Source organism: Camelus dromedarius, chromosome 20, assembly GCF_036321535.1.
Source record: "Camelus dromedarius isolate mCamDro1 chromosome 20, mCamDro1.pat, whole genome shotgun sequence".
NCBI lineage: Eukaryota > Metazoa > Chordata > Mammalia > Artiodactyla > Camelidae > Camelus > Camelus dromedarius.
Window position 1 is genome coordinate 13293552 of NC_087455.1, and position 24280 is coordinate 13317831.

General features: G+C 36.2%; 1 protein-coding gene across 3 annotated transcripts in view; it reads right to left on the reverse strand.

Moving 5' to 3' along the window:
* Nucleotides 1-1437: 1437 nt before the first annotated feature.
* Nucleotides 1438-24280, reverse strand: part of FAM91A1 (family with sequence similarity 91 member A1) — a 115402-nt gene continuing 92559 nt past the window's right edge. For 2 of the 3 annotated variants that reach the window (XM_064476865.1, XM_010988769.3), the window contains 11 exons: nucleotides 23979-24065; nucleotides 22048-22180; nucleotides 17851-17999; nucleotides 16372-16506; nucleotides 16116-16229; nucleotides 12368-12440; nucleotides 10388-10537; nucleotides 8326-8430; nucleotides 7733-7856; nucleotides 6355-6424; nucleotides 1438-4334 (listed from right to left, as the gene is read on the reverse strand). In XM_064476865.1, coding sequence (XP_064332935.1) covers nucleotides 4149-4334; nucleotides 6355-6424; nucleotides 7733-7856; nucleotides 8326-8430; nucleotides 10388-10537; nucleotides 12368-12440; nucleotides 16116-16229; nucleotides 16372-16506; nucleotides 17851-17999; nucleotides 22048-22180; nucleotides 23979-24065 — 1326 coding nt within the window. In that variant the 3' untranslated portion in view covers nucleotides 1438-4148. The remainder of the gene's footprint in view (nucleotides 4335-6354; nucleotides 6425-7732; nucleotides 7857-8325; nucleotides 8431-10387; nucleotides 10538-12367; nucleotides 12441-16115; nucleotides 16230-16371; nucleotides 16507-17850; nucleotides 18000-22047; nucleotides 22181-23978; nucleotides 24066-24280) is intronic. The other variant, XM_064476864.1, reaches the window with a different exon arrangement.

Here is a 24280-nt window from a genome sequence, read left to right on the forward strand (position 1 = left end):
ATAGGAATGGAATAGGTAAGTGGTTGTGAAGGCTGAGGTGAAGAGTTGAAGGGCTGGGTACAAATGGGAATTTTTAGGGTGATGGAACTGTTTATATAGTACTGAGGTGGTGGACCCATGGCTATGCACTTGTCAAAGTCCATGCGCAGTGAATTTTACTATGTGAAAAAAATCAAGGATGTATGTCAACATCCTAGATGGAATGCAGAGTGTGACAAATGAATTTGTTTTACAAATGTGTGTACCTATACATTGGTTAGTGTACCTATAGGTTGATCAGCACACATATTTACAACACATGTGTGTACACTGCTCTCATGTATGTATACTGCTTTTAGCTCATTCCACTGAAAAGGTGTAGATGCAGCAGCAGCAAGCACGCCCAATCTTGGTTTCCACCTACCATTCTCCAATGAAACGAATCAAGGCTCCTTGGAGAAATAGCTAATTCTAGGGCTGGCATCCAGATAATACTTGCAGTGCTAGAAAGTAAGATCATGGTCTTAAAAAAAAAGATGAGGGTTGTCAAAAGGATTTAGGAGCTAACTTCAAAGAGCTCCCAATAGCTAAAGCTAAAACCATTAGCACAACTAAGTAACTGTATTGGACTTCAACCCAAAGTATAAAATAGCCATGACTGCATTTTCATATAAATGATCAAAAAATAGGAACAAATCTTTAAGAAAATTTCTGAAGAATATGTATAGGTACTGCCCCTTCCCCTTGAGTGTGGGCTACAGTCAGTGATTCACTTCTGAAAAAAAAAAAAAAGAATATGTACAGTGGGAAAATGGTAACTGTGCAGTGGAAAAACCTAGCAGACACTTTAATCAACAAAGGAACATCACCAGTAATGCCTATTAGTGTCATGTACCCCGTGACATGATACAGTGTGGAAGGGCACATCACCTCATGCTATCCTTTCTGATAAAGCATCACCTCAAATTTAACCGTGATAAAACACCAGATAAACGCACACTGAGGGACATCCTACAGAATAAACCAGTGCTCTTCACAGTGTCGAGGTTATGTAAGACTGAGACACTGTCACAGCTTGGAGGAGATAAGAGGCAGTGATGACTAAATAAAACGCAATGTGGTATCCTGGACGGAGCCAAGGACCAGAAGGAGAACATTAGAGGAAAAATGGGGAAAACCAAATAGTCTGTAGTTTAATAAGCAGTAGTGCACCAATGTTAATTTCTGTGTTTTGACAGATGTGCCAAAGTTTGCATGAGGTGTTAACATTAGGGGAAGTTTGTGGAAGGGTATAGGGAACACCTCTGGACTACCTTTGCAATTTTTCTTCTCATCTGAAATTATACAATTAAAAGGTTATTTTAAAAAAAGTATAGGAAAGCCTCAGCACTGAAAGCATGCCTGTATTTAAAATTAAGAAAAGGACTTACTGAAGATTATACACATTCTCACAGTAACTTGATCAACACCACAGTTTATTTGTAAACATATATGTCAATAATCAAATTGACAACACTTTATACATTTCATTGTATAATATTAACATACCAGAAAAAAATTCACTGTACTCAGTAACAGTTTTGGTATTTTAAAATCTTTAAATACAAACCGTATTTGAAACACTGAACATAAAAGAGAAACACGGATGGCAAAGAAACCTAGAAAACAAGAAAAAGAAACTGATATTCCCCCCAAAAAAACAAATGTACAAAATCATCTGATTACATTAGAAAGGAAACAAGGAAATCAGATGATCATATATTTTTTTAATGACAAAGTTGTATTTTCTTTAGATCCACGTGAGAGATGAAATTATACCATACTAAATTCTATGCCCTTTTTAATATTTCTTTTTTCTCTTGGTTTCTAAAGTTTGCCAATGTTTTAAGCCACATTAAGGGCTGAGAAGCTAGGGGAGGTAGCACAAAGCCAAATGAAATTACTTTAAGCATATGCAGAAAAACTGGATAAAAATTCTTTCATAAATTTTCTTTGGCAAATAATAAATTCTGTAATTTACCTTTTTGTTGAACTGGATCAAAGCGTAAAATTTAAGAACGCCATCTTTACATAAGTTAATGTATGCATGAAACAAAGCCAAATTCACAGAGTAAAGCACAAAAGTGGCATTCATTTTGCTAATAGCTCTAAAAATCAGCTTCTTCCTCCTTAAAAGTATGAGAGGTCTTCAGCTGGGAATCAGAATCTTTCCTCATTCACATGAGAAACCAGAGTTGACCACAGGTTTTTTCAGTACTTTCCCTAAAATTCATGATCATTATTAGGTTCTAATTCTTCCTTTATCTCTCAAAGGAAGTATAGCAGCAAATCACTCCCATATTTTAAGTTTTAAATTCACCAACAACTGGGTTCACTACCAACAACTACAAACATTTGATTCTTTATTAGTGTATGTCATTACCGTAGGCTTAGCTTGTTAATACAGAAATAAATAAAATAACTACAGTTAATCTGAACAAAGCAAATGAAAATGAGATTAAAGAGCCCTGATTAAATGAAATACTTACAGCATTCAGTTGAAAAACTGTAAAAGTTACATACATACCTAATAGCACTAGGAATGTACAATATCAATTATTGGAAAAATAAATGAGTGATTCACAGTCATAAGAAATTTTAATATTAGTATGTATTTTTCCTTTTATAGACAAACATTTATAACATACACTTGGTTTCTACTTCATATAAGACAAAGTAGAAAACTAGACATTACTGCATTTACCCCAAACACAACACTGACTGTGCCAAGGTAACCTGCTCCAAAATATTCAATTCAATAGGTAGGCCATGGTACTGAATGCATGGTTATGTTAACAGTTTTAAGAAAGGCATATATTTCCAGAAGTATGTTAAATACACAAATGTCAGTTCTATAAATAACAAAAATTATCAGCAAAAATGTTTAGGTTATAACATTTCCAAATTTTCTAATGCTTTAAGTGTTTTAGATATATGTTGCCTGACCAGTTAGTTTGGTTACAGTTTTAAACTAGCAAACCATTATCCTATGAGAAGAGCTAAACTATAACACTGCACAAACTTCCCAAGGAAGAACCTGAAAAATCTAAAAAGTGATTCCAATTATTCTAATTAACATTTGAAATACTAAAAGGATCAATGACTTAAGAAACATTTTGAAATTACTCAATTTTTCTTTATATTTCCTCTAAGACTAGTCACATAAATTTAAGATCCAGATTGCCTAAGAATGTCCTCACAGGCTTATCACTAAAGTGTTCTGATCAGAAGACACAGCCTTAATGTCTCTAATATGTAATTCTAAGCTAAAATCAAAACCCTTGGTTTGAAAACATAAATCCAATTCATGGGTAAAGCTACTGAACAAAAAAGTCAATCAGGGTGAAAACGTGCAGCAGCCACAACTGCAAGAGTGGAAAATAAATTCTACTTTTCCATAAAGACTATGAAAATATAAAGTCCAAAGTGAGTGATAACAGAATTCCACATAGAAACACTGTTTAAAAATAGAATATTTTCCAAAGCTTATGAGATGTCAATGTATAGTCATAGTCTGAGTTAAGACCTTACAAATCAAGGTTAAGCTATACATAACTATGTGATTTACATACCTTCAGTAATGTTCAACTGATATACATAATTTACAGACATCCACAGCAATTCTTAATGCCCCATCAGATCATCTCTCAATAATGGATGTTTACCATTTTATAGTTTTGCTACTTTAAATACCGAGAAGCCTTTTCAGAGGAAGAGTTCCACCTCTTCCCATGATCCCCTAGAGAGTAGGTAACAAAATATAAAATTAAACAAGATTTATGTTTGATAAACTAACATATAAAATTACCATTGCAATATTCATAGTGACTGCTTATAAACATAACAGTCATCATAAAGCCTATAAAGTATATCCTCGGTTTTATAAAAGAAACGCAGATTGTCTCAAGGTAAAAAATACAGTGCAGGCTGCTAAAAAGCTCTTTGTTGCATTAGGAGGTGCAGTAATGAGGAGAACTTCAGAAAACATGAACATGTTCCCCAAACTTCTAACATCAGTTAAGCGTGAATTGCACTGCAGCAGCAGGGTGCTTTTTAGTGGCTGGCACTATAAAGCTAATGTTAAAAAAGAAAAAAGGCAGAAAGTGTGAGCAACAAGTGGTAGAACCAAATTATTGCACATGGAGATTAGCAGTAAGAAGTGAGGAAGGTGACCGCCCACTCCATTCTGTTAAGATGCCATCTTTAAATATTAAGTTCTTTGCAGGAAGTGGAACTCCCATGTCAGCACAGGATGACTGTGAAAGCAAACTTGAAAAACTGGCCTCAGTGTGAATATCCAGTGTTGAAGCACCTTCCTAAAGGGTCAAGAAACAAGAGAAAGAAGTCTATATTCAACAAGTTACCAAACAAATTAATGTTGCTAATGAGAAATCTAGACCTTGATTACCTAAGAAAGTTTACGGAATGCTAAGCACTACAGAAGATGCAAAGATCTATCTCACAAACCCCAAATAATCAATGCCAGGTATTAACAGACGCAAAATGACTAATGCAAGTCAGACTATGGTAAGTGCTTTGAAATAAATAGAAATAATGGGCTATGAGACTATAGGGATAAGACGATGACAATCTCTAAAAACACTCACACATCATTTAGCATCAGAACAAGCTGCCTGCTCCTAGGGCTCTCAGATTCACAGATTCAGCACAGACTTCTTCCCAGAACTCCAGGCTCAAACCTCCACCTATCTGACATCTGTCCTTGGATGTTTCACCATAAATTCCACACTTAGCACGTCCAAAACCAAACTTTCAAATTTTTCCCCCAATGGCTCCTCACCAGCCCTCCCTACTCCACACATCAAGCTAGCCAAGAAATATGAAAATCATTCTTCATTCTTCCCTTCCTCACCACACCCGCCATCTTTCCTCACATGTAATTAACCACCAAGTTCTGTCAATCTCCCTCCAACACGTATCCCAATGAGTTTACTTCATTCATTTACCACAGCCACCACCATAGTCAGGGCCAATGGTCTCCAAAGAGGAGGACTCGCTCCAAAGTAGGGTGTAGTAACAACCTTTAAAATCTCATATATACTTATTGCATCTGATAAAATTCCTGTTCTTGTGTTTTATAATATACATAATTTATTATATTATTACATGTATAACAGTATATACATGTAATAAACAAACCTTTATTATAGATATAGGCACATTTTTTTAAAAATGAAAGTGTGTTCAGCCACCAGCATCTCTCACTTGGACTATTACAAGGGTCTCTGAATTGATCTTGCTTCTATGCCTGTTTTTAATCTATTCTCTAAACAGCAACTAGCCTTTTAACAGTCAATCAGAGATAATGGCATTTCCGTGTTAAAAGTCTTTAATAAAGTTTTTCTTTGCACTCAGCATAAAATACATATTTCTCACCACATTCCTGAAGGCCCTGTACCCTCCCCCTCTGCAACCCCACTTCTCGCCACCACCCCACTTTCACAAGGTTTCTGCCACGCTGGCCTCCCCTTGTTTCCTGCGTGCCCAGTGTCTTCCTGACACAGGACTTCTGCGCCTATTCAACTTGGCCTGGAATACTCTTTCCCATCCTGGGAAAGGCTTCTGTGAATACATCATCTCTACCTATTTAAATTAGGTCTACCTTTGGATTCTATCAGATTTGAAGGGATATGGCTCCTTCAAAGCACTTAATGAAATCTGTGATTATTTGCATATTTCAATGTTTACTTGACTGTTGTCTCACACAACACGTAAGCTTCATTAGTGTTAGTGTCTTAAACATCACTGTTTCCCCAGCACCTTGGTAAAGGGTATGGCATAGGGTCAATTCAAGTATTTACTGAAAGAATGAATGAAACCAAACTCCAATTTCATTTGGATTTCATAGTGTTAGAACAGTTATACTGAACAGAAATATTCTATTCTAAAAGTTTATCTACAAATCAAGTCTAGAGTATCCTTTCTTTCCTTGGGGGGAAGGTAAAAGGTCTAGAGCACTAGCTTTCACTATCACAACAGACAACCCCCGTCAGCAACAGAGAATCGCTACTTATTAATGGAAGCGTACTGACCCAAGAACCAGCGCCTAGCACTGTGCATGGTCCATAGCAGATGCTTAATTCATTCTGTTTAATGAAGCACCAGGACAGAACAAACAGTCCAAGCTTCAGACCCTGAAGGCCTGGCCAGTGAAATCACATACAAGTCAATTAACTTCCTGAATCTCAGCATCTTCATTTATAAATTAAAAATAATGCTCATTTCATGTCTTACTGCTGTGGAGACTCAAGACAAACATGGAAGTGTTTTGCATACTATGAAAGTTCAATTCAAATACCATTTGGGTTTTGTTACCTGGAATGAGTGAACAAAGTTAAGGACTTGTAGAGACAGTTTTCTACTGGAATGTAAGAGGTTTTGAAGGCTGAAAAGAGGGGGAAAAGTTTAAAACAATACATATAAAAATATAATGACAAGAACTAGTATCTCACAAGAGTTTAATTTTAGCGATTTAAATGCATTTATATATGTATATACATCTTGATTAATCACAAAAAATTTTAGAAAACAGCTTCAATGGTTCTCGTTAATGAAATTTTTGCCTGTTTTAATAATGGAGCGTAACAGTGCATAAAAATACTATTTTGAAATAAAATATCAGGTATAACCAAAACCGGAAAATTATTATTAAAAGAAAAAGTTTAAACTATTACAAGTATAAATGTTAAATATAAGATAGATAACTTTTAAAATGAAAATTTAGGCACTCTGAAGGATGGTAATTATGATACAAACTTCAAATACCCAAATTAATTTAAAAACACATCCTGATAAAAAGTCTCACAGATCTAACAGACATCAGTCCACCTAAATTTTTTTCAAATATGTAAATTGGTGACAATTATAGTGGCAAGCATTAAAGCTGCATAGTATTTCTACATTTTTATTCATGTATGTTATTCTCAGAGGATGGTTATTAAAATTTTTTGTCAGTTGAGTACTTTTAATTTTCTGACATAAGCTACATTAAGCCAATTAAATGAATTATTTATTATCCAACTTTGTTTTCCCAAATTAAGATGTCAAGGAGATCTGTGGATATCACCTCTCCAAGCCACTCACCATGACAATGAGATTCAAAGATAGTCTCTTTAGAAAGTCTCAGGACCTTTACAACACTGCCTCTTAGCAACTGCTCCCAATGGGATCAGAGTTGGCATGAGATAAAACTACATGTCTTTTCTGTTAATACATGCTCATTTTAGAAAATGTGGAAATTGAAGAAAATTTAGAAACCCAGCCATAATTCCACTATAGGAGATAAGCACTATCCACGTAACATAACTTGAGTGTATATATGTTGTGAGAGAAGTGCACAAATTTTTAAGAGACATTTACACATTTAGATGTTAAATGTTTTACTAGGTTCATACAGTCACATAAGCATGCCCATTTTACCACACCCTCGCCAAATCTGGGCGACTAATCTGGGCAATTACCAAAGCATGTGTGCAAAAGGTTTGTATGTGCCTAATTTCTGATGTACTAAAAAAAACTTTAATTTTGAAAAATACAGCAAAATCCTTAAATTAGCTATCTTTATTCAGTCAGCAAATACACAAAAGGTGATTGCTATGATCATGTGTGAAATAAGAGAAAGTAAGATATAACTATTACTGAGAGCTTAAAAAGTCTTAAAGGTGAAAAGATGACAACGAATACAAACCCTCACCTCTCTTTTCTGCAAAGGCCATGTGTAGCAATTTTTCTGCAGACTTTCTGGTTTAACTCAGAACTAAACAGTGGAATTCCAAAGCACAGCTCTAGAGGAACCCAATCTGCTTCTGTTGTGGCAACTACAAAAGGAAATATAAAGTTATTAATCACACACATATTTATACGTTATTATGTTTGACCAGGGTTTCTTAAAAGAGATCTAGAGATTTTCATGTCTCCTAACCTCACTGACATCCCCCAGTAGGCTTAGCAGGGGAGAGGACTCAGGGGGGAGTCAATGACTCTCTGAAACAGAAAAGAATATTTTTTGAGTATATATACATGCTTCTAGGAAGAAGGCACAGCTTTTATCAGATGCTCAAAGTGGTCTTTTACCAAAAAAAAAAAAAAATTAAACATTAATTTCAGCTCATATTTTTAAGATACTTTAATTATTATTCTAAATATATAAAAAATATTTCCTAGAAAATACTTATTTAAGAGTCTCTTATGGATAATAAGAACAGACAAATGACATCCAAATGATTTAACAAAAGAGTTAAACCTCAGAAATTAGTCTGAGATTGCAAATAGTTTTAAAAATCTTACCAGAGTTTTGCTTTGTGGTTGAATCTACAGTTGCTTCCTCAATGACCATTTCAAATGACTCTGTACTCCCATTTACATCTGAGCCAGAAGCCAAATCAGGTTCTCCTTATAAGTAAAGGGCATACACAATATTAGGATTCTAGTAGTTGGCATAAATTGTCAATAAATCAATCCTAACATAAAAGACTTCAGGCAACAGAAATGACAATGGAAAACAATGAACAGTCTTTAGCCTAAAGCAGTGGTTTTCAACTGGGGGGCAATTTTGTCCCCCAAGGAACATTTGGCAATGTCTGAAGACACGTCTGGATGCCATGAATGGGGACAGGGATGCTACTGCTATCTAGGGATCCTGAACATCCTACAATGCACAGGGCAGCCCCCCCACAAAGAGTCATCCAGCTCAAAATGTAAATAGTATCGAGGTTGTGAAATCCTGGCCTAAAGAAGCAAAGATTCAAAAGGCAGAACACAAGTTCAGACTTCACTGAGATCTCTACTAATGTCGTGTCTATCCCCATGGAAATATGCAGTCTGACTACATCTTTCCTTTTCAAAATACTTTTTTGACTCCCTGTATCTTTCAGCAGAAAAAAATCACACCAAGACTTTCTAGATCTCACCTACAACTTCTCTGCTTTCATCTATTACTGCCCAACAAATCTTTCTTTTGGCCAAGATAAGCTACTTCATCGCCTGATTCCCTCTGCCTGAAAGGCTGCTATCCTCCCAACATCATTTTTCATGTAGCTAACTCCTCACTTTTCAAAATGCAGTTCAAACTTTACCTTTTCTAAGAGGCCTCTCTGATAGCTCAACTTGGCTGGGATATGCCTTCTCTCTTCTATTTTAGCACTTCAAAAAGCAGACCCTCTCTCAGTCTTTTAACACTACACAGTAGGCTGACTCTCTTGCTTGGATTTCCTGCTAGGATTTTATTCCTCTGGTCTTAAGAATATAAGTATCTCCAGCACCTGGGGAGGTATTACATAAATGTGTGTGGAACAAATAAAATAAAATGACAGCTATGGTAGACATTCTTTGAAATGACTGCCTAACCCACAGTCCTCTTCTCTAAAAAAGTTCCTGTGATACTTGGCAGTCAACTGTTGAAAGTAACCCAATTCCTCTGGCCCAAGGTAAAAGAACTAGGAGTGGATATCTAAGGGAGCCATCCAATCCACTGGATGGCCAGCAGTCAGTCAAATTTCTTCAGGATTTCAAACTAAGGTTTAGCAAATAGAGTCAATCAATGAAAGGACACTTGAATTGAAAGGTTCCCTAGAATGATGGACCAGAGGGGGCACCATGATAACCAAAGCCACATACAAGCCAAAATTATGCAGAAAAAATTAGTAAGCATGAGAAAGTGATTTGAAAATGAGTTTTTAAATTAAAAAGAAAGAAAAAGGTACCTAAGGAAAATCAGCAGCAGTAATATGCAGGACAGGTTGGAGACAGAAATGAGAATGAGGCCAGGAAGGTTAAGCAGGAAATGGTCGCAATAAAACATGTTTCAAATATCAAGACTCAGACTAGAATGGCAGTTACAGAGAATTAAAGGAGAAGAGAGAGGGGAAGAAATGGGTATGAGAGACATTTCTAAAGACTAATACACACAACTGGGAAACAGAACTGGACAATGGGGGAAAGGAGAAGGATGAGACAAAGATAAGATTTTAAGGCTTGCACAGCTAAGATAATGATGTCTTTGACACGAAGAGGAAAGATGAAAGGGAGAAACTGTTTGTTCTAGTTTGAAAACAACTTTACAAAGAGACTGAAGTTTTGAAACCATCACCCCATAAAGGAACTTAATTTAAAGCTTATAAACATAAATACAACAGTAAAGGGCTAAAACACAATCATCATTCTGTATTCCAATCCCAAGTCATCACTTCTTTGTCCAAATGACATCACAGAATATTTTCTTATCTTTCAGTGGAAAAATATTAAGTCAGTCAAAACATCCCCGCAAAGGTCTCCATGCTTTTTAAATACTAGGTTTGTGATAAACTCAATACCAATTATCTTAATTCAAAGAACCCAACTATTAGCTAACCTCTCTCATCAGAAGCATCACTGAGTTTTCTGTTTGGGAGCTGGCTAGAAGCATTCAACATGGTGACATATCCACAAAAATGCTGCAAGTCCACTTTGTTCCTTAATATTTGCAACGCTTTATGAACACCCATATTGACACGTGTAAACTCTAAGAGCAAAGAGTTGACATCACATTGTAAGTAAATAGTTTTATAACAAAACAACAAAAACTTAACTATGCTTTTCTTTTATTAAATGACTCTTTAAAACTACTTTCATATTTTAAATCAAGATTGATTCCAATGAAAAAGTATCTGTGACTATAAAATGATGCTGTATACATATAACATTTATAGCATTTAGAAAGCATTTGTTGTAAGAAAACAAATTACCCACTAAGGAAGCAAACAGAGCCAGTCAGTGGCAAATTCTCTAGGCTTCTCTTTGTAGCTGTATTCTGCCTCAAACACTGAGTGGGCTCCTACCAGGAAATGCATTAAGTAACACATTTTTTTTTAAATTTAAGAAAAGTAAAAGTATTCTTACTGAAACTAAAGCTAACAATGTACCTGAAATTATATCCCTAACAAATTACTTAAATACTAGCTCAAGTTCTCATAAATAAGAACTTACAAAAGAGAAAAATGCTCTACACCCAAATATGAACATCCTTTTTTAGATTCACACAATAATCTCTCAAGACAAGAGATTTATTAATCAGTTCTTGAGAGATTTTACGGTTTTTAAGATCCTTTTGCCACTACTCTGTATCTTCTGGTGAACAATTAATTTTCCCACAGAATTTATAAAGCACCAGAGGATTAAAGAGCAAAGTTTAGCTGCAGAGAAATACTTATTTCTGAATAGAGGCTATTCTTTGGAAGAGAAAACTCTCTTCTCCAAATTCTGTACATACTTACTCATTCACAACAGCCAAAAGAGAGCACTTAATTTCAAATGTTAGGCTTTTGCAGCCAAGCCATGAGAAAAGGGAAAGATACTTATAAAAATCTTCCTTTTCCCTACTTTGGGGTAGAAGAGGACAATGGTGACTAACATTTTGGAAGAAAAGTAATTTCTTGTATGAATTAATGTACTTAAATTACTTGAACCATTCATTGCTCTCTAAAATTTCAAGCAAAATGGCTCTAAGAACAAGAAAAACTGATTACAGAATGACAGTTTTACACGGAGCAGGAAACACAAGTGCTATATTAATATATGTTAAGTTTTAATCAGAGGATATTTTTCTTTTGAATATATATACTTAATACTTAAGAGAAAAGGTATTTTTATATTAAACAAAAGGAAGAATGAATTCGCTTTTATAAAGTCTCTGAGCATCTTCCATCAAATGTGCTGTATGCAGCTCACATCCAATTCCAGAGGTTAACATTTAACAGGGCTTTTCCCCCCTTGATTCAAACCAGTTTAATTTAGCTCAAAGTCTGCAATCCATTCAAATCTTCTCTAATAGCAAAAATAAAATTTAACAGCAAAAACAAATGCTGAAACAGGAAATACATGCATACATGCAAGTTCTCTGTCAACTGTAAGTTAGTATACAAATATTCATCAGCGTCCATTTCAAAATTACCCATTAAAGCCCCTGGGGGGAAAAATCAATTTTCTAAGAATAAAATTTTCCCTATGACTTCTTTTCTCTCCCAACCCCCCATAAACAATAAAAAGAAAATAAAAATGAAACATAGAAAACCTAGTTTTCCATCTAGGTAGATACCTACTTAGTCTCTCCAGCTCCAAGATAGACTATATTTCTTTTAGTCTCAGGTCCTGAAGAGTCTTATTCTATTAGTTCTTTGTGGGAAAAAGCACATGACAGAAAACTACCTTCTGCCAATACTCTTTAAAAGCATAATGGTTTTAAAAGCCTAGAACTTAAAGATCTTAAGAATTCACCTCCTGCTATGTTTCCACCAAACTGTCAACAAGATTAATCATAAAGAAGTCAAATGGATACAATTCAAAAGTGAGGTACCTCCTTGTAGTTCTGTTTCATCAAATGGAAAAGGTATGTGGACAGTTTCTCCTGTCCCATGCAAACCATGTCCCTAAACATGAAGAAACACAAGTTGAAAGGTATATGGGAAATCTGTATTTGCAACAGATACTCAAATGATCAATAAGACTGCCTCATGATGATGCAGTCCACATTAATACTCCACCAAAATGCTCTCAACAATTTTCTGTTTTTTTCTAGCAAACAAAACAGTCCTAAGTCTATATTAACCTATTAAGGTAATGCGTCTCAAACTGAGTGTATGGACTAATGAGAAAAACAGGCAAATCAGGTGTCAGCCAAGCGAAGCCTGAATGAATCAAGGGCACTGGCACGAGGGTTAGCTGCAGTGCTGAGAGGAAAAGGGGGTGGAGGGAGCCCGTAATCACCTGGCACACCATGGATAGGAATGCAAAACTCCAAAACCCACACTCAAAGACACATATTCAAAATCACTCGCTGCAACATTATAATTATATAACTGGAAACAACCAAAATGCCTGTCAGTAGGGACCTGGTTAAATAAGTCAACATACATATTTTCAATGTAGCTGCAAAAAAGAGGAAGCTCTCTACAAACTGAAATAGAAAGATCTCCCATTGCTAAGCAGGAAGAGCATGGGGTATATCAGTGTGGAATTCCTCGCACGTGCAAAAGGAAACTCTAGAAGGGCACACCAGAAACGCAGTGTGGCTGTCTGATGTGGAGGGGAGCTGGGCGTGGGCACTGGGTAGAGAGTGCTAGAAGGGCAGTGACACTTTATCTTTTGATGTGTTTTATTTCTGAATCATGTGAATATACTATCAATTCAAAAATTTAAAAAAAATCTGTGCATCTAACCACCCCACTCCCACATTACAAATAAGTCATTTAGTTTCATCCATCACATTCAATTAATGTTATTCATTCAAATTCTGTTAGTTTTAAAGTTTTTGCCAAAATCTGTTTTGGTTTTACAGTTGTGTAAGAATAGTAAGTATAAGAAATTTAATTTTATGTTTATGTATATTTAGTATTATTATAATAGAAAATTTAAGTTAACACTGGGGATCTATACATTTTCTCCCTTTAAAAGAGACCCACTCATTATCCAAATTTGAGATATCATCATATAAAAGAAACAAATAATTTTAGGGAAAAAAATCACACTTATTTAAATGCTTCATAAACAACTTGAATATATCTGTAACATCATGCTTCTATTTCCATTGCTCCATTTATGATTTTAAACTCGAAACAAGACGGTTATGATAAAAGTATGGTTTTAATCGAAATCTTAATCTTTTTTTTCTTAAGAGGGGGAAGTAATTAGGTTTATTCATTTATTTATCTTTGGAGGCAGTACTGGGGATTGAACCTGGAACCTTATGCATGCTAAGCATGTGCTCTACCACTTGAGCTATATCCTGCCCCCTGTAATGTTTTAAATTCCGGCAAGGTGAATCTTTTTTCCATAAAATGTAATAAAGGAGGCATTCTTTTTTAGCGAAGGCAGAACTCCTTAATAAACACTTCAAAATTCCTCTCTGCTGCTACCACCAATACCACCAGTTTTCTTTGCGATCTTCCTATGCGATAAACACAGGTCTAAGCATTTTGTGTAGATTATCTGCCTTAGTCATTCTTTTCAATAACTATATAAGAACTTTTATTATATCCAATTTGCAGGTGAAGTCACTGAAGTTCGAGGAGGTTATTTAACTTGCCTAATACTGCTAATAAGTGGTGGAATCAAGATGTGAATTTCAGCAGTCTGACCCATCTCAGGCATTTGATCAATTCTATTTATTGTAATACTTCCTTTCCAGTCTTATTTCCACTTCCCTGACCTAGGCTATCCTCATCTCTTATCTGGACTCCAACACTGAATCAATTTGGACCTCTTCTTCAGGTATCGTCTCCCACCCAGCCATTCTCAACAGCCTTCAGGCTGATAATCCAAATCACAACTTACATGTTAATCCCCTGCTTAGCACCCTTTACTGGCTGCCAGCAACCGAAGGGGTACAGCCTGAGGACTACAGCAGGACAGTTAAGGTACACCACCCTCCGGGGCCTGCCCACTTCTCCAGGCTCATCTCTGACCACCACCCCATCACACTGCAGCTCACCCCTCAGAATTGCCTTACAGGCCAGCACATGCTGCCACTACTATTCATTCATTCAACAAACACTCAATGAGCAATTTCTATGAGCCAGGCACTATTCTAGGCACCAGGGAAATAGTTATTAAGAAAAAGAAAAAAAATCTCTCCCCAGGGATTTATTCATGCTGACCCCTGCCTGGTCTCACTCCCTCTGAATCAGCCTGCTATGCTCACCACAGGTCTCGTTTTCTCTAAGGAGCTTTCCCTGAAGCCTTTCTCCTTGCCCCAAGGCGGGATGGGTACTTCTCCTTCAGGTTTCTGCTATATGCTATAACTCTGTTCAGCACTGAGCAAAAAACTAAGCGACTGCTTTTGCAACTTTCCCCGTCAGCCTTAAGTTCCCTGCAGACAGGGACCATGTCTTATTTGTATACCCACATTAATTAGCACAGAAGATGGCAAGTACAATTATTAGTTCAGTGAATTAACAAAATCTTCATGGAGAACCTATTATGTACCAGGCAGTGTGCTGCACACTTCACACACACCTACTCATTTCATCCTCTCAACAAATCCTAAGGCTAAAAATGCTCGCCTCACCACTAGCCATCACCATTATTTTCTGTTGTTACACAGAAGATAGTACTATTTTATACGCCATTTTACGGGTGAGAAACTAAGTGTGAGAAGAGTACCTCTAATGTTACACACCACGTCACACCTACTGGGGGGGCTACAATAAAAAAAATCAGATAATACCAAGCGCTGGAGGTAATGTGAAATGGTACAGTTACTGTAGAGAACAGCCTAGCAGTTCCTGAAACAATTCAACAGAGTCAGCATATGACTCAGCATTCCCACTCCTAGCAATATACCCAGAAGACATGTCCACACAAGACATGCCCACACAAAAACCTGTATATAAATGTTTGTAACAGTGATTATTATTCATAATAGCCAGAAGGTGGAAGCAATCTAAATGTCCCTAGACTGGTAAATAAACAAAATGTGGTACAGCACACAAGGGAATGGTATTCGCCCATAAAAAGGCAGTACCGATACATGCTACGTGCTAAACCTTGACAACCTTCTGCTAAGTGAAAGCAGCAGCCAGTCAAGACCACACATTATTTGATTCCATGTATACGAAATGCCCAGAATAGGCACTCTGGGGAGACAGCAAGTAGATTGTTGTTGGAGGGGGGAGTAGTGACGACAGTGGAACTGACAGTCAGAACTAAAGGTACAGGAAAATGTTGTAAAATTGAGTGTGGTGATGACTGGAGACATCTGTGAATACACTAAAAACCACTGAATTACACAATGTAATTGGTGAATTGATTGGTATGTGAAATGCATCCCAATAAAGCTACTATAAAAGAAAAAACAGGCCTCACACGTAACAAAAGGTGAGGCTGGAATTCAAATATGGGTCTAACTTCAAAGCCCATGTTGTTTCTACCACTCCCATGCTCCCAGACCAAGTCCAGAACTAAAACCCAGATCTCGGACTCCGTAAACTTCAGCTTTACAGATGTCAAATTACTGATGTCTGACTGTGACTCAGCAGAAAACTAGACAAATCATGATCTTTATAGTAAAAATCCAAAACTGACTGTTTCAAACAAGGTAACTGTACCTGAATCAGAACCGCCGAATGTGTTAAAGCATCATTCAACATAGTGAGTACATTTGATGTAGGAACCACCCCAGGATCATGACCCCAAGACGTTATTAGTAATCGATCATAACCCTATGGGAAAGAAATGAATAAAACACAGCATGACATTTAGAAATTAAAAAACAATTGAGAAAGGCATCTGTAATACTGCTTACCAATTTCTTTCCTCCTCAAAAATAATTTTTAAAAACCCAAAGAACTTCATACAACATACCTGGAATATATCTGGCAGCTTTCGAAGTCTTGTACCTTTGGACAGTAGAAGAGATGGCGGTCCTTGCCTGGTGATATGGTAAATGTATAGTTTAAACCAGACAGAACTGACTTCGGGGATAGCTGGTCCAATATGCTAAAATCACAAAACAGATAAGATAACATAGTAAATAGTTACCTAAAGAAGCCAAATTTCACAAGAGACCAAGTATATTCTTACAGCTGGATGTCTCATATACAAGTGCTGTTTATTATCCTTAGGAAGATAAATCTTAAATGATCCATTCAAAAAGTTTCAAATTTATACTGGACTTGAGAAAGCAGGTCTTACCACTGCAATCAGAGAGCAGACTGTGGAGCAGACAGTCAAGGTCTGAACCCTGGTTCCATCCCCTCAGCCACATCACCTCAGGTTACTTAAGCTCTCTTGTGCCTCATTTTGCTTGTTTGCAACATGGCAATAAAACACTCATCTCACAAGGACATTGTTAAGGTTGTTCAAAAAGGTTTAAAATAGAACCTGGAGGCACATAATAAGCTCTATATCAAAGTGTTACTTATCATTCTCATTAACAGTTCTTCTCAAAAGGGACTGTCTATCCTTCCACCCATCTTACCATTCTTTCAGCTCACGGCCATTCATTCAGTTCTACACCCAGAGGCTGCGTTAAAGGAGGAAGTGTGTATGTGTTTTTTGGGGTCTTTTTGTGGGGAGGTTGGGGGAGCGTTGGCACACAAAGAATTATTTTTTAAAAATCAGTAAATACAAATCTATAACAAAGAGGACAAAATAGGGTTGAGGGGACACTGCTCACTGAGGCAGCTAGATCAGCACAGGCAACAAGATCATCCTCGTCCCAGAATCCTGTCCTTTCTTCTACACAGTCACACCTACACACCTGGGGAACCAAGCAGGACGCAGCACTGAAGAGCAGAGGCCCAGTCCCTGCTCTTTGAAAATGGTACATGCCACAGCGGCCTTCTTAAGTATGCAAATTAATGTAACTGATTTATTTTTAAAAAGCAAAAGAGCAGAAGTCATTTTCATCATTTTCAAGATAACTAACTTTGAAACATCATCTTTTTTTTCAGCTTTTCAGTTTATTTAGCATCGTAGCCACACGTTTAAAATATTTCATTTTTCCTAACTGAATTTACTTAATCCCTCGAGGCAATCTAGGTTTTCTTCTGAGAGCCTCCAAAGACATTCTCTTTAAAATGCTGCATTCATGAAGAAAATTTTCATTGAACGTGTCACAAGTGTCTAGCTAATATATAAAATGTATCAACTATACCTCACAAATTGAACAAAACATTTTACAACAGCATAAAATACAAAACGGTTTTCTGAGTCAGTGATGTTAATACCTGGTATCTGCAGATTGAGAATTAACACAGGAAGACTGTTAAACCTCTCCTTCAAGCGACCGTGAGGAAGAATGAAATGATGGCACGAGCGACCTGCCCGGTGGGTCTTTACCTGAGGGGTGCAGCTGCTGACAGGCCGGATTTCATTGGTGAGAGGAGCCATGGAAACAAGCAGTGTGTAGTTTTTGTTTAGAACTCTGCTACAAGTTGCAGGGTCCAAACCAAGAAGGCTTTCACAGCGCAAGAGATCCAGAGGAAAACCTGAATTATGATCAACCACACACAGAATGAAAGGCTGACAAGGTGAAACAAAAACGTCTAAGATGAAATGTTGATGACTGCCTTGAGATTTAAAAAAAATTTTAATAGGGTAGAACAGCTCTATTAAAAAGTGCATTACTTCCTAGGAGACCACTAAGACTCTTTAAGATTTAAAGCCTACAGTCTTTACTCCCTGGTCTGTAAAGGTAACTCTACTGACATTTCTTCAGGCTAATCTTTTACTTTAAAAATGTATGTTTGCTTTACCTTATTTATTTCCTCTCTGTCCCCAGCCACAACATGTCAGTGGCCTCTTGTGAAAGCTTAAGTGCCTTGGGAAAGCTGTGTCCTTCCCTCCCCTAATTTCCAATCTCTACAAAAACTTCCCAGCCAAGTTCTGAACTGACCAGAGGGGCAAGAAGTCCTCATTTAGAAACATGTGCCCTAGACTGTGGACCATAAAGTATGGACTAACTCACCATGCAGCTGATTTTAGGTGTTCCCATTCTTAATCCTTTTGGAAAATACCAATCCTACTGCTCTCTAAAGAGATATTTGAAACTTCAGAAGATCAAGTTAGCCCTTTAAGCAAAAATGAACCTAAAAAATACATGGCCTGCTGAAAGGGCCTGGGAGCCTGAGCATGACTGGCACCAGGACCTTGGCCTTTCATGCCCGTCACCAGTAACGGATACCAGGCTCCCCAGGCAAAAGGCTGATTCCGAGGCTGGAGCAGAAATACAAGGTAAGGTAGTTTTGCCAGAAAATAAGGAATTACTAATTTTAAAAAGATTTTTAAGATATAGATATGACACAAGGAGAAAGGAGCCTATTGGCAAAATCTGAGACAACTGTAGCAAAAAAAAAATAATTGAGACAATAATGACTGATTATAAACCACTGAAAAAAATAGGAATTAAAAAAAAATCCATACTGAGAATATAAGAGAATGCTTGGTCTCAGATGTGAAATGAGGAAGAAGTGGTGGAATTGGAAAAAAAAACGATCAATTTGCAACCATCACAGTAAAGAATGGTTCAGGCAAGAATCAAGAGAAGATCTAAATCTAGGAGGAAACACTGATGAGAAGCAGGATATCTGCATGGTCTCAAAGTGTCTCCCCAGATTGCTTATTAGTTGTGGGGTGTAGGGACAGTTAAACTATACAGTGGAGAAATCAGAAAACACATTAACTGAGTGATCAAAATTAACATCACAAGGAGACCAGCTTAACCAAAGTTTGGTTAACAGGAATTTTGTTCTGATTGGTCAGTGGGGACAAGCAGTTCAGCTAATTGTTTATGATGCAAAGGGAACTTGGAAGGTCTGTGTCTGGCCTCTCACAGGTATGCAAGGGGAATGCCTGTGATCTTAATGAAGCTATACGAAAAAGGGTAGGTCCTTGTAGTAAGCCCTTTTCTGAAACAAAAGGGTGTAAGAAGATTTCTTAACCTTCAGGTAAAATTCAACAATGGCAACGTCAAGTATAGAAAATATTTAATGAAAACTGGGAAATGGAAGGAAGTCTAAAAGCTTGATGGTGGTCAGAAAAAAGTTTTTACAACTATGATTGCTTTTCTACAAATGTGGTTTAATTTCTAGACACTTTCATAGTACTAGACTGCCAAATTACAAACAGTGGCTTTCATGTCTCACTTGTACTGATCCTAGTGAAAATATGTCCTTTTAAAGACAAAAATACCTGAAAAAATCATGCTTATAAAATGAAAAAAAATTAGACCACACATTGCTTTATTTTTTAAGCAGTGCCTCATACTGTCTAAAGCCAAAAGATTACAAAGAAACTAGTCTTTTTCACACATATCAGAAGTCTGCTTCTAATGACAATACCACAAGGCTTTTTGCTTTACAGTGAATACCAAGTACTACATGATACACTCAAACTACAAATTATTGGTGAAATAAAAATTCCTTCTACTCAAAAAAGGATGCTTAAAACACCGATACTATAAAATTTCTTGTTTAAAAAGGAATAAGATTAAGTTATCATGTCCAGCACCTATAGAAAGCTACCTTTCTCAACATGGGGAGTATTAAGCCCCAATGCACTAAGTTATTCTTTATCTGGAATGAGTGACCTTCTTTTCTGTGAATCTGGAATGGTACTAGTTATACGCCGTTACAAGACAAACTGAGAAATAGTCACTTAATCATCTTCTTTGCTCATGGTTCCAATGAGGAGCCCCAGTTAATAAAGGCTGGCTAAAAGAACAGAAGTAATGGCTGATTTGGTCTAATAGGGAGGAACGAGTTAATCACAATTTAACTTTGGAGACACATCAATTATTCTAAGCAATTAAAAGCTTCAATTGGTACCAGAAAATAGTCAACTATTAAATCTACCGTAAAGGTTAGAATTATACATAACTACTTTCATACAGAATATGTTTAGGTTTACCATTTAACTTAGTTGATGATACACATAACTATTCATGGTGAAAAACAAAGTTCAGCCCAATCTATTAAGCAATGGATTGTTTATGAATAAATCAATAAAATCCTTAGTGTTCAAGAGAAGATAATGTAAGGGACAGAGCAAAGAAAAAATAAAATTCAACAGACATGGATTCAAGTCCCAGATCTTCCATTTACTAATCATACAGGCTTTAATGACTAAATGTGCAGGAGGTTTAACCAAGATAGGCTTCAATTTTTTTATAAAATGAGTTACCCCTGGCTGGTGACTAGTGCACTCTTAACATTCTTGGATTCTATGATGGGCAGGAAAAGACAGCTAAAACAGAATAGTTCAAATATTCTAACCCATCATTCTCCTAAGTTAGAAAAAGTCCCAGAAATTCCAGGTTTTGACATATTCAAGATTGTGCCACTCATTGATCTATCTGGTAGCTAAAAAAATGACTACTAACAACAAATGCTTGTCAATAAGTGCTTTAGACTCTTGGTATCTGGGGATTTGATATTCTCAGTTTTAATTATTTATGAATAATCTCAAAAAGAGCCCCAGCATGGAATCATTTATAATTCTGCTAAAGCATAACTCTGAACCAAACCCTCCAAGACTGAAGAAGGGAGTCACTAGATACTGAGGGTTTAGTCTGAGTCAGCCGAACTACCCAGCATCTTTGTTTGCACCTCTGCAACAACTCTTACGACATGACGAATGATTCCACTCTCAATTTTTAAAAGTGAGCTGAAATGAAAGTCAGATGCTGGTGAAAGGAGTGGAATGAAAATGGATATGACTAAGAAAATGATGGTTCGTAGCCAGGAAACAGAACTTTCAGAGGAAATTCAACATTACAGTGCTGCTAAAAATTCACAACATACCAAAATGCAACTCCTGTGAATGTCCAAGGACTTCACAATGTAATTATATTCACAGAGTAACATTCTTACACTGGTGCCCAAACTGCTGCATTTTTTAAAAGAACACACCTTCCTGGGTACCATTCCACAACTGAGGAGCTAATACCATCAGTTCACCTCAAGTTTGGGAACTTCTATCACAAAACTGAGAGAGCACAGTAGGGCAACAGCCACGTTAGAGTTCATCAACAGACTGAAACTGCCATCACTGCTTTCTTTAACCTTTAAAAAGAGGTTATCTATTCCCTTTCTTATTTTTTATAGAAATATTTCAGTAATTATAGCAGCATTTGAATAGGAAGGCCCTGTTTATTATCTTTATACAATGAATCTTTCATTCTTGGTATTTCTTGCCCCCTAAATAAATTTTGGCATGTTTCCACCTCTCAAAAGCAATGCTTGTTCTAAATCCCTTTCAGCTACTTAAATTAACACTCCAACTCTTTTTGCAGGTACTAAACAAATTTAAATACTACAAATGTCAGTGGTACATGAGAGGAGAAAATATAAAATAAGGTAAGAAACAGTTGATGAGCAAAGAAGTTCGCAAAACATGCCAACAGTTATAAATTCAATGTGCTGTCTACACAAAATGTTTTGAATAAGTGATGATCAAATAAGTGAGCATGACCTGTTTAATTTCTTAGAAAGAAGTTCCATAGGATCATGTCTTGAAAGTCAAGTATATTTATCATACCATAATTGGGTTGGTCTGGCTGTGCAGTCTGTGCAACAAGATCTTTATTATGACGCAGAAACAAAATTGTGTTTCTCAGAGTAAGCGCATGATCAAAATATCTCTGTGCTTCTCCTTCACCAGTGCTCTGAACCTAAATGAAGAGAAAATAAATTTTGCAACAAATATCACTCTCATGCCATTCAAATATATAACCAGACACTACAGATATTAGGACACTATTAAAAGTCAGTAAATAAAAAATTTGCCCAGGCAATATTTAAACAAATATTAACCTCAATCTTAGTTGAGCTTCCAACTGACTACACCTTTGAAAATGACAGAAACTACCCAACAAGTAAAACCAACAACTTTAGCAATCAAGTAATGCTAAACCACACCATTATATGTTCCATATATGATTCAAACAGGGTGCTTAAAAAACTCTGATATATATATTCTGCTTCATCCAGAAAAGTGCTCCCAAGATGCCACTATCTTATCACCCAGTTCACAACTTTGTATCACAAGGGACAATAAAGTATGTGATTCAACAAAGCTGAACATACAGCTTAAAATCACTCAACTAAGTCCATGTTATGTGCTATGACCTCTCTAGGATGTAAGGACAAAGTAGTGGACAAAACTATCTTCACTGGGCTTAACATCAATTTAACGCATGCTCGCTGACACTGAGCCAGTCACCTATTTAATATGGAAAAACACATACATCCCAGAAACAACAAAGAAAATAAGAGGACAGGTCTACAGGGGGAAATAACTAAATTAGATTTGCATTAAATTAGTAAGATCAACCAATTTAAGTTTAATCAAGATGACACTTCTTAAAAAATAGTTAAACTTTTTAAAAACTGAATTTCAGACTGAAAGGCTTTCCCAAAAATGACTGTGGTAAAAAAATATATATATACAGATATATAAAGGGTTAAACAGATCTCCAATTTGCTATGCTTGATAAAAGACTGGTTGAGGTGGGAAAAATAAGAACCAGGAAAATTGATGTTAAAATGTGCTAGAATATAAAAATTTTATTGGCAGAAGATGATGCACAGTAAGAAATGGGGTTAACAAGATATTAAAAGCATTGAGGGAATAATGAAAATATAAAAATAAAAGTTAAAGAGACCAATTAATAACAAGAATTATCTCATGCACTAAAATGGTGAAAATCTTATGCAGAAAGAGCACTGGAAAAGAATGTTTTAAGTTTTTTCTTTTGAGATATAAAGGAATTACAAAATCATCAAAAACTCTCTCAGTATACACAGAGTTCATCATTAAAGCACAGAAGATACCAAAATTATTAGTCAAGGAACAGATTAGGAACACGAACTGTTTGCATAAGAGCAGAGGACAGAATAAAATATCCAGGGAATGAAAAACACCAAGAGGGCAATCAAGATTTAGAGCTAAGGAAAACTAGGGCTGTACTCACGGGGAAAAAGATGGTTAAGAACAAACATGCCTGAAGTCTTCAAGATGCTAAAAGGGATAGTGAGAGTGAACATAAATAGGATACCCAGGGACACTGTCCGGATTTCAGATAAGTGGAACAAAAACTTCAAATAAAATTGTTGAAGAGTAGATCTTAGAGAATCATGTTGGAAAAAAAAAAAAATTAAAGGCTACCTTACAAAAATGTAATTTAAAAAAACTACAGACATAATTTCTGTACCTTATTTCTTCATTATATTAAACATATAACTCTGATGCTGAGAGTTAGATTAGACAAATTACTTTTTTAAAATCACAAAACTCATTCATCTGCTCAATATGTTTAAGTCTAAATGACTGCCACAGTATTAAGGTGGGAATGAGGTAGGAACAGCAAGAATACACCAAAAATCCACATAATCAATAACTGATGTTTTATCAAGAAAAGGTTCCAAATGCCAAACTCCAAAATCCCGTAACAAGCTATCTAGATTTACCTTTTCTAGTTCTATAAGAAAGCTGTCCAGAGACTCATCTGAGAGTTTGCCAACTTCAAACATTGTGACTGCATGGCTTTTCAAGTTCTGCAATAAAGAAAAACAAAAAACCTAAAATGTACTTTTTATATGAGCCTATTATTAGTAAGTTCTAGTTTTCTCTTTCAATGTTAAGTATAACATCTTACATTTATATTATGCTTTCCAATATATTTAAACTTCAAGTTGCGTGAGGTGAGGAGCTGATTCTTCTACTTACATTCACTAAAAAGTTACAATACTCCTCTATATAAAATATAAAA